The sequence below is a fragment of the Jaculus jaculus genome, chromosome 7 (genome assembly GCF_020740685.1).
Source record: "Jaculus jaculus isolate mJacJac1 chromosome 7, mJacJac1.mat.Y.cur, whole genome shotgun sequence".
Classification (NCBI taxonomy): Eukaryota; Metazoa; Chordata; class Mammalia; order Rodentia; family Dipodidae; genus Jaculus; species Jaculus jaculus.
Genome location: NC_059108.1, coordinates 116,835,474 through 116,849,200, shown reverse-complemented (window position 1 = coordinate 116,849,200; position 13,727 = coordinate 116,835,474). Strand labels below are relative to the sequence as shown.

The window sequence follows — 13,727 nt, the reverse complement described above, 5'->3', positions numbered from 1 at the left end:
CCCATAAAACAGAACGACTATCTTGGTTCAGTGTTCTGGACATAGAGATACTGGAGAAAACACTAAGAAACATTGGGGCTAGAGAGAAGGCTTAATGGTTAAGGCACTTGTCTGCAAAGCCAAAGGATTCAGGTTCAAATCCCCAGGACCAACGTAAGCCAGATGCACATGGTTGAGGCATGCGTCCAGAGTTTGTTTGCATTGGCTAGAGGCCCTGGCACACACATTCTCTCTTTCTCTCTCTCAAATAAATAAACAAATAAAATATAATTTAAATGAAATATTATACTATACCATTTTTATATGCAGTTTCTGGATTTTTTTTATTCCTCATTGTCTTCTCTTCTTTGGATTCTTAGACTCAGAGTGAAGTATTGAAATGATTCAAAACCATTCTTACCCTTGGCCACCCCTTGTCTACATAAAGAGAGTGTGATGCAAAGAATACCTTCACAGGTGGATGTTTCATTGCTATCTTCTTGGTGGGTGGAGAGCAGCCAGCTACCCTTTGATATCTGCTCCAATTCTGTTGGCTTTCCTTTCTCAGACGCTCCTGCATGAAAACTCTGGGATCGGGACACAGAGATCTCAAATTGTTTGATCACATCCTCATCGCTGTCAGAAGACATGGATGGCTCTTCATTGTCCCCAAAGCTGTTAACTAGGAGCAAACAAGAATCATGAGTCACCAATGAAACTCTGTGATCCAACTCAGAGACAGGCAGTCCAGGAAAGGAAAAAACGGAGACTAGGTGATTAGCCTGGGTCAAGCAAGCTCAAGCTAGATAGGAAGGATTTCCTGTACTCTTGGAACAGCCAAAGGGACATCTCCTGGAGATAATTACAAATAGATAGCCAGCACCCACGAGAAAATACTGGGACTCTCATTCTCATGACAGTAAGCCCTGGAGTAGGGCCTGGCCATCCTGCTGATGGGTTAGAGGGTTTCTAATACAGAACTGGAAGCATGGTATTTCCCCGGACATTGCCTAACGTGAATGTGAATGTAAATGTGGGGAGGGTGTTCTTTATCTCAGTGCATTTACTAACACTCGCAGAGCCAAGCCCTACTTCAGAGAAGAGAGATTTGTAACTGGGGTTTTCCAAAACTCCCTAGTTTATAGACACTCATTGTCTGTATTTTAACATATTTGCATTATGAATGTTCTCAAGCTTTCTCAACATCAGCAACTCAACCCAAACTCTTTTGAATTTCTTGGTTTTTTTAAATACATTTTATTGGGTGTATTTGAGGTTTATATGATGACAATACAAGGAGAGAAAGGGAGAGACATGGACACAGAGAGTTTAATGATTACTATACTGAGCTCTTATTATCATCCTTTTGTTCTCCTCTATAACTTCTATAAAAACAAACCTATAACCTGTCCCACTGACAGATGTCTTCCATTTATGTAAAAAAATAAATGCTTGCTCCACAGTAAGTGCTTAGCAAATTCTCACTAGATGTTTCACTGGTAAAGACAAAGGGTTGGTCCAAGCCCAAGCCCAAGCCCGCTCGTACACTCCACGCACTCCTCTCTGCGTAGGACACTCTGATCCAGCCTCCTTTCTAGACTAGTCAAAAACTGAGCTCATCTTTGAGGTCTCAGCCCAGATGATTACTTCTTCCAGAATGTCCTTCTTTTACCCTTGATATCAGGTTTCAGGATCCTTCCCTGTGTTGTAAAATTGTCCCCTTTTCTTCCTTTATTTAAAAAATTATTTATTTACTTGAGAGAGGGAGAATAGGAGAGAGTCAGAGAGAGAGAGAGAGAGAAAGAGACAAGGGAGAAAAGAGCCAGGTCCACCTTCTTCTGCAAAGGCATTCCAGAGGTATGAGCCACCTTGTGCATCTGACTTTATGGGGCACTGAGGAATCAAACCCAGGCCTTTGTAAACAAGCACTTTTAACCTCTGAACAACCTTTCCAATCCAATTTCCCTTTTTCAATGCTCCCTCTCACCTATTTTTGAGACCTTGTCTTGAAAAGGGAAGGGAAAGGAAACTGAGGCAAAGACAAGTAAATAAATTGCTAAAGATCTAATCCCAGATTTGAGTCAAAGTGGTCTGTCTCCAGAGCCCCATATGCTGAAGAAACAGAGTAGGATTACGTAGATGGGAGGGTCTTTCTTGTTTCGGCTCATTTCTCCTGCCTTTCCTAGTCCTCAACTTCAACTCCATCGTTCTTGTCTGGCAGGCATCAATATTCAATGTTTATCACTAATCTTCTCACTGGAATATCTGGCCCACAAGCATGAGATCCCTTCTCACTCAAAGTTTATTGGCTGTGTTCAGCACCATGGTAGGACATTAAAAATTAAGCATAAAAAGAAACCAGAGGGCTAGAGAGATGGCTCAGCAGTTAAGGCACTTGCCTAGAAAGCCTAATGACCAGAGTTTGACTCCCCAGTACCCACATAAAGCCAGATGCACAAAGTGGTCCATTCATACCGGAGTCCATTCTGGAGTCCATGGAGACATTCTGGAGTCCGTTCACAGCAGTTGGAGGCCTTGGTGTGTCCATTCTGTCTTTCTCTGTTCTATCTCTTTCCCTGCTTGCAAATATAAATTTAAAAATTTTTTTTTTTTAAAGAAACTACAGGACCCACGAGTTGTTGGCCAGGGAAGTAACTGATGCCACCAAAACATTACTGATCATTTCCAAGGTTCTTGGTTTCCCACCAAAAATAGATGGTAAGACCCTATTCCTGAAGACTACACATGCTTGGGCTACAAGGTCACTGAGAAATCAAGCTGGAGCTGAGCTGAAAACCTCCTCCATGTAGACCAGCTGACAGAAAGCTGGAAAATGCTACACTGTATGCAGCTCTATGGGCGAGAGAAGTCCTCAGCAGTGATAAACAACGGTGGACAGTGCAAGCCTTAAATTTAGCCAAGCAGGACAAATGAGCCATCAGGTACAATATTAGCATGTCTGTTATGGGGGAAATCAACTGCTCTTTAATTGGACTGGAGGCACACTCCATGGGAGGGAATATATGCCTGGTACTAAAATCCTAGTCAAAAGCCTATGACAGGGAGGTCATGAGCCCTAGGGCTCTAACACTTGCTGGCATCTGGCTAGATGCATATATTTTGTGTAGCAGACAGCTTCAGGTTCACTGAGATGAACTTTGAGACCAGGCACAGTTATGAAGGAAGGGATATCTATGGAAGCTTACAGATCCAGGGGAAGTTCCATAATGGCAAAAGAAGCTGGCCTGCCTTCTCAGGGCCAAACACAGCAAGAGAGAAGCACAAGCCTAAAGCCACACAGCACAGCACACTTCAGGAGCTCCAGCTTAGGCACACTTTGCATATCCTTAGATTGAAATCTGAAACCCACAAGCACACCTTAAGTTCCACCCAGTGACACTGCCTCCATCCAGGTGGCTGCAAATGCAAACTACAGACAATAAAGAACTGAATATATTAAGGGCCATCTATTCTATTCAAACCACCACATTATGCTTACCAACATTCCCTGTAAGCACTTTTCTTAACATTCATACCCAACTGCATACATTAACACTACTCTCACTTTTGGTTAGAGAAGCTTCTCTTTTCAGATGGTGGTGACCACTGGGATGATCCAAAAGGCACCATAGTGCTGAGAAGAAATGACAGATGGGGGTTCAGCACTGAGACCTCTCTATCACACCTTCCAAGGCTCAGGGTCCATTGCAAAAGAGGTGGCAGAAAGAATGTAAGAGTCAAAGGAAGGGTAGGACTGCTTATAATGCAATCTTCCAGACACAAAATGGCCTGGATATCCATGACCTCACAGTGCCTGACACTACCTACACAAGACCATCATAACAGAAGGAAAAAATGCTGACATCAACAGAAAAGAGACATTGATTGAAAGGAAGAGGGCTTATGAAGGAGAGTGGATTTGTGAAGGGGAAAGAGGGGGAAGGGAAGGAATTATCATGGTTTATTGTCTATAATTATAGAAGTTATCAATAAAAGAGTAAAAACAATTATTTTTTTAAAAAAGGAAATTATATTTCTCACTAAAACACCAGTAAGATAACATCCCATCAACAAAACAGCACAAGAGTCAGTCTCCTCATGCCCACACATACTGGGCACAGAACCCTGGTATGGGAGAGATCAAAAATCAACAGGAGCCAGGCGTGGTGGCGCACAACTTTAATCCCAGCACTCATGAGGCAGAGGTAGGAAGATCACCATGAGTTCAAGGCCACCCTGAGACTACATAGTGAATTCCATGTCAGCCTGAGCTAGAGTGAAATCCTACCTTGAAAAACCAAAATAAATAAATAAAAATCAACAGGAATATGATCAAAGTCCCTTTACCTCTGGAACATAGGACCAGCATCTAGGAGGTAACCAGAGGGATGCAAGAGAGAGATGCTAGGATTGGATTCACTGCAAGTCTTTCCAAATCCGAGATTCCCTAAGCCATTCTTTCAAATAGATATGCCAATGTATGGATATTCCCCTATCAATAAAATTAATGATTAAAAATAGCTGTTGTGGTGTAAATGCAAAATGTCCCTTGAGGGCTCACAGGCTTGAACATTTGGTCCCCAGCTGATAGCTCTGGCTAGCTGGAGAAGTGTGGAACCTTTAGAAGGCGGAAGTTTGCTGGAGGAAGTGGGTAACTGAAGCTGGGTCTTGGAGGTTTGGTATCCCAGCTCCACGTCCTCCTCTTCTCCTGCTTCCTGACAGCCCATGTGATGTGATTGGCTCCGCTACTCCTACCAAGCCTTCGCCACCATTAAACTTCCCCTTGAAACTGTAAGCCACAATCAACCCTTCCCTTCCTTACATTATTTCTGGCCATGACTTTGTTCACAAATTAGAAAGTAACTGATGTATTAATTTGCTAGTATTTAGAGCTTGATGTGGTTTTTCCTAGTGAATCATTTATCAGAGCAAAGATTCTCCTCACCTAATGTGATAATCACACAGCAACTATAAATTTGCCACACACTCAATATACACTGTGGATCTTCTTGGGACTTTGCATATTCTATTTAGTATTCACAGAAACTCCATGAAGCAGTGACTATTATTATCTTCGTGTAGATACAAAGACACAGAATGGCTAGGTAACATTCTATTAGAAAAAAAAGTTAGGATAGTGTTGCATTCAGGTTCGCATTGCTGGCAGAAATCACCTGAACAAGAGTGGCTTTTGTGGGGAAAAGGGGGGGGGGTTTATTTGGCTTACAGACTCAAGGGGATGCTCCACGATGGCAGGGAAAACAATGGCATGAGCAGAGGGTGGACCCCAACACTCCCCCTCCCCCGCAGCCAATACAAGGTGGACAACAGCAACAGGAGAGTGTGCCAATGACAAGGGGACACTGGCTATAATACCCATAAGCCTTTCCCCTGCCTCCAGGAGGTGTTAATTCCCAAATCTCCATCAGCTGGGAACCTAGCATTCAGAACACTTAAGTTTATGGGGGACACTTGAATCAAATCACCACATTCCTCCCTGGTCCCCATAAACTGATGACCATCCATGATGTAAAATACAATGCATCCAGTCCAACTTTAAAAGTCCCCATAGTTCTTACCAATCCTGATGATGTTCAAACATCCCCATAGTCCAAAATCTTTTAACTGAGCCATAATACCAAAAAGTCTCCCCAAAACCCATAATGGCACAGAATAAACATTCACACTGCAAAAGATGACATCAGGCATAGCAAAGAAATATTCAGCCAATATAAGATTTAAAACAACCAGGGCAAACATCAAACTCTGTAGCTTCAAGTCCAACAACTGTAGACAGTGACAAATCTCCAAGTCCAATAATTCTAACCAGCAACAAATCTCTGGAGTTTAAATTCTGCCTCTCTAGATAGGCTACTCACAGCCCTGGAAAATTTCATCAGGGCCGGCAGCTCTCCTTGGCAGCCATCTCATGGATCCCTGCATCTCCATTGCTTCTCCACTGCAATCCATGGTTCATCTTCATGACTCAATTGTGTCTCCAAGGAAATCCAGCAAATCTGCTTCACACTGCCCATGGCCATTTCCAAAACACAAGACCATGTTGCAAATTCAATGATCCTCTCTTACCTGCATTTCTTATACTCCACAGTGCCAGGCAGGGTGCCCATTTATTAATCCAGGGGAGAATAAAGCAGACTTTGAAGAATAGGACACTCCTTGAACACTCAGTCCCCTTCAAAAGAGTCTACATATTTCCTGATGCCCCAGTGCAGGTCAACTGGCCCAATCTCAAAGGTTGTAATCTCTCAATTGCAGCTGACTGGGCAGCAGTTCACCCAAAGATTTAGTTTTTTCTGTGCCATATCCCTCTGTTCACACCAGTCCATTTCTATACAAAGCAACCCTGCACAACTTCTTAGGACATGGGCATAATAGCAAGCCTCTCTCACAAACTGCCTCTATCCCAGTCTAGACAAAACTGTTTTTCACCCTCATAAACCAAACCTCAAAGTCCATAGTTCTTACCACATTCAGGTCTTGCAGCTCTGACCAGAATAGTCCATCAAGCTATACTTACAGCACTGAAAAGTGTCGCTTAAGCCAAGATTTCAAATCTTTCTACATTCCTCTTGAAAATCAGTTCCAAAAGGCCAAAGCTACACAGTCAGGTGTCTAGCAGCAACACCACTCTCATTACTGTTGCAGTCAGGTTTGCATTGCTGGCAGAAATCACCTGGCCAAAAGCAACTTGTCGGGGGGAGAAAGGTTTATTTCGATATATAGACTCAAGGGGATGCTCCATGACAGCAGGGAAAACGATGGCATGAGCAGAGGTTGGACACCACCCCTGGACAACACAGGCCAATAGCAACAGGAGAGTGTGCCAAACACTGACAAGAGGAAACTGGCTATAATACGCATAAGCCTGCCCCAACAATACACTGCCTCCAGGAGGTGTTAATTCCTAAATCTCCATCAGCATTCAAAACACCTAAGTTTATGGGGATACCTGAATCAAACCACCACAGATAGTAACAAATCTGGGTCTTGAACACAGATCCCATGCTTCTAACCATTGAGCAAATCATCAAATAAGGCATCCAGAGGCAGGTCTAGCCTACTCTTCAGAGTGAGGTGACAGGAAACTGTCCTTTACCCTGAAGTCTACCAGGAGGTTCATTCTTTGTGGATGGATGAAAGAAGATCCATAGGAAGAGCAGTCAGTCCATGTGCTTAGGAGCAGGCTGCAAGATAAATGGCCCATTGCTCTTCATGGATTCAAATACAACTTCATGTGCTATTCCAAGTCTTACTCCCCACGGACCCTAGAGAATTCTCAGCCTAAGAATAAAGTCTGTGATCTCTCCCAGATACTACTGAGCAGTAACAGTATCACTGTTACAGTATTACAAGCAATCCTTTATATAGCATTCATTAGATATTAGGCATTATTCCAGAGCTTGACAGGCATTCCCTCATTTAGTCCACAATACAACCCCATGAACAATATTGTTAGTATTCTGTGGACGGGAAAACCAAGGCACAGTGAAGCAACTGCCTGCCACAGTCACGACTATTTGTAAATAATGGATCAAAGTTCAAGTCCAGGTTACCATGCTCCAAAGCCAATGCTTCCTTGAAGACAAGAATTCTTAAAATCCAGGCAAAACTTACACAACTGTGTTCTTATCACTAAAATGAAATCGCATCTGCTGGACTGGAAGTGATTTATATGAGCATCAATTTCCCAGTTTTCACAGAGAGAAACCAAAGCCCACAGAGGTAAAGCACCCACAGGCATTTCAAGCCAGGACCAATCCCAGGTCTCTAGTGATTCAATGAATGGAGATAGGTAATTTTCCACTATCTCTCCCTAACATTTTCCCCACAATTCAAACTTTGGTTCTTATCTCTTTGAAAAATCCAGTTACTTGCCTTGCAATGAAACTATGTCAACAACTAAATAGCTGATCTGGGTTTCATTCAACTTAATCTCTAAAAAATCAGTCTCATCTAAATTGTGACACTTATTTCAAAGAAAGATAATGTTTTCTGAAACACCATGTGAATATCAGGCTCAAATTCCTTTCAAGCTAAATACCTGGAAAATAGTACAGAGAAGCAGATTTTGTTAAAATCTTCACTCCCTTCACAATAAGCCTGCCTAAATGAGAGAAAAAAATACCACATAATTATCTTGGATGTGCATAAATCATCTTGGACATGGATATATCTTGACAATGAAATACTGTTTATTTTATTCCATCAGGATTCTAGTAGACTTAGCATGTTCAATACCTACCATCGAAAAGAAGTCAGAATCTTTCATAACCGTCCTGATGCATGACCTCACCTCTTCATTCACACAACACCAAAGTGCTACTTTGAGCTTCTTACACGGCAGGGGTTCATGAACCTGGCAATGAGCAGTTTGCAACGACTCATTGGTACTAAGTCCCTACAGAAATGGAAACAGAATGCTTCTCTCTCCCCTTTCCCTTTCTTTTTTTCATTTTTTTTTTGTTTATTTTTATTTATTTATTTGAGAGCAACAGACAGAGAGAAAGAGGCAGATATAGAGAGAGAATGGGTACACCAGGGCCTCCAGCCACTGCAAACAAACTCCAGATGCATGCGCCCCCTTGTGCATCTGGCTAATGTGGGTCCTGGGGAACTGAGCCTTGAACTGGGGGTCCTTATGCTTCACAGGCAAGCGCTTAACCACTAGGCAATCTCTCCAGCCCTCCCCTTTCCCTTTGATACATCCGTGAGTATTTGTATACATATGCAGGTAAGCATACACATATGTGTGTGTGTGTGTGTGTGTGTGTGTGTGTGTGTGTGTAGAACAGAAGATGTCCTCAGGATGTCATTCTATGTGTGTATGTGGAGAAAAGAAGACAACCTCAGGATGCCATTCCTTAGGCACTGTCCACCTTTTGTTTTACTGAGGCAGTATCTCTACTCTCATTGGACAGCATGCCCCAGGGACCCTTCAGTCTCTGTCTCCCTAGCAATGGAATTACAGACAGGCACCACCACTACCACACCCACCATTTTTACATGTGTCCTGGGGATTGCGATCAAGTCCTCCTGCTTGTGAGGTAGGCACTTTACCCACTGAGCTCTCTCTGTCCCTCTCTCTAACTTTCAATGACTATTTTCTCTAGTCTAAAGAACAAAGGAAATTCTGCCTCCATTTTCCATGTGGAAGAGACAAGGAGATGACACAGTGCAACAGAAACTAACTGCTGGGTATAGTACCAGTCACGGCTACAGTTTGAGGGGAGAACACGAAGTGAAGCAGCCAGAGTTTGATCCTACTATCTTCCAATAGGTAGTTGGTGACCTTGATTTCAAGTACTTCAGTGTCCTCACATTAACACAAAAATGTAACAAAAACTTAATAAGACAAACCAAGCATGAGCTCTTAACCCCCAGTTGGTATATAATATACTCAAAATGTTAACTATTCTTTAAATATTTTTATTTATTTGAAACTCTTTTTATTATTTATTTGACAGAGAAAGAGGGAAGGAGGGAGAGAAAGAGAGAGAATGGGCATGCCAGGGCCTCTAGCCACTGAAGACAACTCCAGAAGTGTGTGCCTCCTTGTGCATCTGGCTAACATGGGTCCTGGGGAATCTAACCTGGGTCCTTTGGCTTTGCAGGCAAATGCCTTAACCACTAAGCTATCCCTGCAGCCCAACTATTATTATAATATTTTCACCACAGTGTGTACCTGTGTGCAAACCCATTTAACGGATTTGCATTTATATGCAAAGAAAAGACTGCTTCTCGCAGCTTCTGACTTATTGTAGAGAAGGGGTGAAAGCCAGGACAAGGGCAGTAGGGCTGGAGCTGATAGTGCGGGCTGTATTTGTCACAGCCCTTTCTCCCAAGCCTGGCGGTGGAGAGCTCCGTAGGAGTTAGCAACACTGTCTAAAGGAGGCAGTGCCCAACACCTGCTCATTTTGTTGCTTCTTTTAAACCAAAGTGCTAATGCAAGGAGAGAATTTCTTGAGCTTGTCTGCTGCTATTTTACAGATGGAGAGAAATTATAAAGGATCACTGCAGCTCCAAGCTTATGAATTCCTTTCCACCCACATAAGAGCAATTAGATGGAGGCAAGAATTGCTCACATCTTATCAAGTGGAAGTGGAGACAGGTGGGAGTGAGCTGTGCTCAATGGTGCAGAACCTGGGTACCACCTGGAGCTACAATTGCAGGAAATCCCTTTGACATAAAATTTCTCAAATACCCATAGCAAATACCTTCATGTAGTGGCGTGAATGAAGAAAGCAAGGAGGAAAATAAGATGTTTAAAATGAAACAGCAGAAAGGAAGTTAGAAGTGAATTTACCCATAACTCATAGCAGAGATGGACACTTTTCTAAAAGCACATCACAGCCAACAATAGGTTAATGCTGGGAAAAGATTTATAAATCATATGATCTCAGTTTTGTTTCAGATGGTGTTCTATGAAGGCCAAGGGTTCATCAGAGGAACTTAAGGTCATGGTAGCAGGGAGAGATTAGGTACAGGTAACAAACATAAGCAGGGGAGAGCAGGGAAGTCAGAGAGAGGAGGAGAGCCAGCAGTCAGCGTAGAGGAGGAGATCGGGGACAATAGCAATAGCAGAAGAGCAGGTAGAATCAGTTGACAATGGGGGTGCAGGGAGTGTCACTCAGGACATTATGGTCTGAGTTGCTTATAGACAGGAATTATTTAGGTTTAATATGGCTTATCACTGTTCTCTTTGATGTGTAGTGTAGAACTGTTGGTGAGACTACCTCTGAGTGTTCCCTTTAGGCAAACTGCTACTTTGTGAGAGAAGAATGCTCTACGTCTGGTTTCCTGTGTATACCTGTTTTGTCATCCCCAACCTTCAATGAAATGTTTTGACAACCACATTTCATATAGGAGTAAGGAGATCACACTTGTAATAGTTAAATATGAATGAATCAAATAGAAATTATTCCACCAAAATTAGTAACATAGGAAGCACTATACGAAGAAACAAGTTCCAGTACCGAGATTTTTACACCTGATCATGCTGGGATGATGCCAACCCATCCTCCTGCAAATAAAAATCACAAACCCTAAGCAAAATAATAATAATACTGACATCTTTAAATAAATAATTTACAAACATAGTCTGAACAAGAACAAGCCAAAACTAAATGAGATTTAATTTTTTAGAGAAATAATCTTTGTGCTGAGGTGATAACTCAACTGGGAACGTGTTTGCTATGTAAACACAAGCACTTGAATTCAGATCCCCAGCCCCCATGTGAAAAGAAAAAGGCAGTACACACCTGAACTCCCATTGCTGGAAAGGCAAAGACAGAAGGATCCATGGGGTTCACTGACTAGCTTGTCTAGCAAAATCAGTGAACATGAGTTCAGGACAGATCCTAAATCAAACATAAGGTGGAGAATGATTGAGAAAGACATCTAATGCGGGTCTTTGTCCTGCACATGCACACACATGAAAGAAAGAAGAAAAAGAGAAGGAGGGAAAGGGTTTTTATTGAGTGAAGCACACAGCTTTGTTTTCCTGCAAAAACTGTCTGTATGTCTGGGACACACAGGGTAGTGAGGATTCAGGCAAAAATCAGGAGGAGCCTGATTGACTTGAGGTGTGAGAACAGAGTTCAAGGCAATCGGAACAGGCAGAATAAGCAAGGTAAGGCCCAGAAAGGAAGGTGCCTTTGAAAAGGAACCTTAAAATCTATACGTGAACTTAACTTAGCCCTTGGCTTAAACCTGAACTGTTATTGCATGAAGGTGAGTCCATGTAAGTGTAAAAAATGGCTGAAATGGGGCATCAGATATGTCAGCTGCTGCACACTTCAAAAGAGAATAGGGTGGAAGTTTGAAGCTGGCCAAGTTAGAGGCTGATCATTAGACTTTTCTAGCTGTTGGATCCATCTCCGTGCTATGGATATATGATGACATCAGCCAGCTTGTTCCACTATGATGAATCTTCCCCTGGAATCTGTAAGCCTACATGAAACTCTTTCCTCCTATAAGCTGCTTCCTATCAGCTGTTGGGTGTTTGTCCCAGCAATGTTATGGGACATGTAAGAGGAATTAAAATTGAACAGTAAGAAAATAAGTAACCAAAAAGGAAAAAATAAAAATAGATAGCCACTCATCATCCACCACCAGCTTTTAAAAAATTTTTTTGTTTATTTTTATTTATTTATTTGAGAGTGACAAACATAGAGAGAGAAAGAGGCAGATAGAGAGAGAGAATGGGTGCGCCAGGGCCTCCAGCCACTGCAAACGAACTTCAGATGCATGTGCCTCCTTGTGCATCTGGCTAACGTGGGTCCTGGGGAATCAAGCCTTTAACTGGGGTCCTTAGGCTTCACAGGCAAGCACTTAACCACTGAGCCATCTGCCCAGTCCCACCACCAGCATTTGATCAGAGAGACATACAAGTTTTCCTAAAAGAATGACAGATTTCTGTCAGAGTACTTGATGACCCACAAAAGGTTAGTGGTAAGACCCTACTGCTGAAGACACTATATGTGGTTGACACATAACATGGAATGACATGGCTAGAAGCTGGAAGAGAGTCAGTCCCCAGACAGTTAGTGTGTCTAGTGCCAGAAGGTGCTACATGGGTGACCGGGGGAAAATGACAAATATCTGTCCAAGCAACTCATGGTCTATCCTACTTAGCAACAAATAACCTGTTGTGATGCTCACACAAATGCAATAGTGGCACACAGCCATGGTGGGAAACCAACTGCTCTTGATTTGGCTAACTGGTCCACTCAATGGAACAGAACCCATAGCTGGAGCTGGGAAACAAGTCAGAACCAGATCCAAAAATGAGCCTGCTCTCCATTATCAAGTTACCACCAATTGTGGGCTACAAGAGGGCCTACACCTATTAAATTCTCTCTTAAAAAATAAGGGTTATCCCATTTGTCTGGTGCTAACTTTACTCTCCATTGAAGAATCTTCTCTTCTTTTTCAGATAGAAGTACTTCCTAAGAAGAGAACCACCCCATCGTACCTCAAAAGGGCCCCAGATGAAACTAAGAATAATTAGTTAAACAAGCAAGGGTCCTGTTTTCTTGGTGAACCTGGTACCAGCACACAGATAAAGGAGATTGACACAGAGAACAATCAACTCTGACCAAATCAGATATCCAGAGACAAAGAGGCTCTCAAGACCTCATCACCAAAGCAGACCTAAAATGAACCCAACATGGCTCAGGAAAATTTGCGGAAGAGGGGGCGGAAAGAATGTCAGAGCCACACGTTGGGTTGTGATACACAGAAACACTTCCTCCTACCCATAACTGAGGACTAACTCCACAATGAATGACCCATATGCCCAACAAGGAGGGGTCAGGGGGAGGAGGGAGGACAGAAAGGAGGCTAACAATGGTACCAACTTGACTGTATTCACTGAGTACAAAAATAATTAATAAAAAAAATAGCCATGAACTGGGGAGAAGACTCATTGGGTAACATGGTGCCACACTTGCACGAGGACACAAGTTTGGATCTCTAGCACCCACATTAATGCCAGGTGGGAGTGGTGGTTGTGGTGACACGGTGGCCCACCTGCAATTTCAGTGAATGGGAGGTACAGATAAGAGATCCCTAAATCAAGATGGCTAGCTAGACTAGACAGATTGGTGAGCTTTGAGTTCAAGTGAGAGACACTTACTTCAGTAAAGGTAGAATGATTGAAGAAGACTCAATGTCAATTCCTGGCCTCTAATTGCATCCATACACAGTTGTATCCATGTGTATATATG

At 42.7% G+C, this 13,727-nt stretch overlaps 1 protein-coding gene across 3 annotated transcripts in view; it reads right to left on the bottom strand.

Annotated features, from left to right (window-relative positions):
• Nucleotides 1-13,727, bottom strand: part of Syt16 (synaptotagmin 16) — a 327,748-nt gene that overhangs the window by 37,081 nt on the left and 276,940 nt on the right. For all 3 annotated transcript variants that reach the window (XM_045155281.1, XM_045155280.1, XM_004649246.2), the window contains exon 3: nucleotides 449-661. In XM_045155281.1, coding sequence (XP_045011216.1) covers nucleotides 449-661 — 213 coding nt within the window. The remainder of the gene's footprint in view (nucleotides 1-448; nucleotides 662-13,727) is intronic.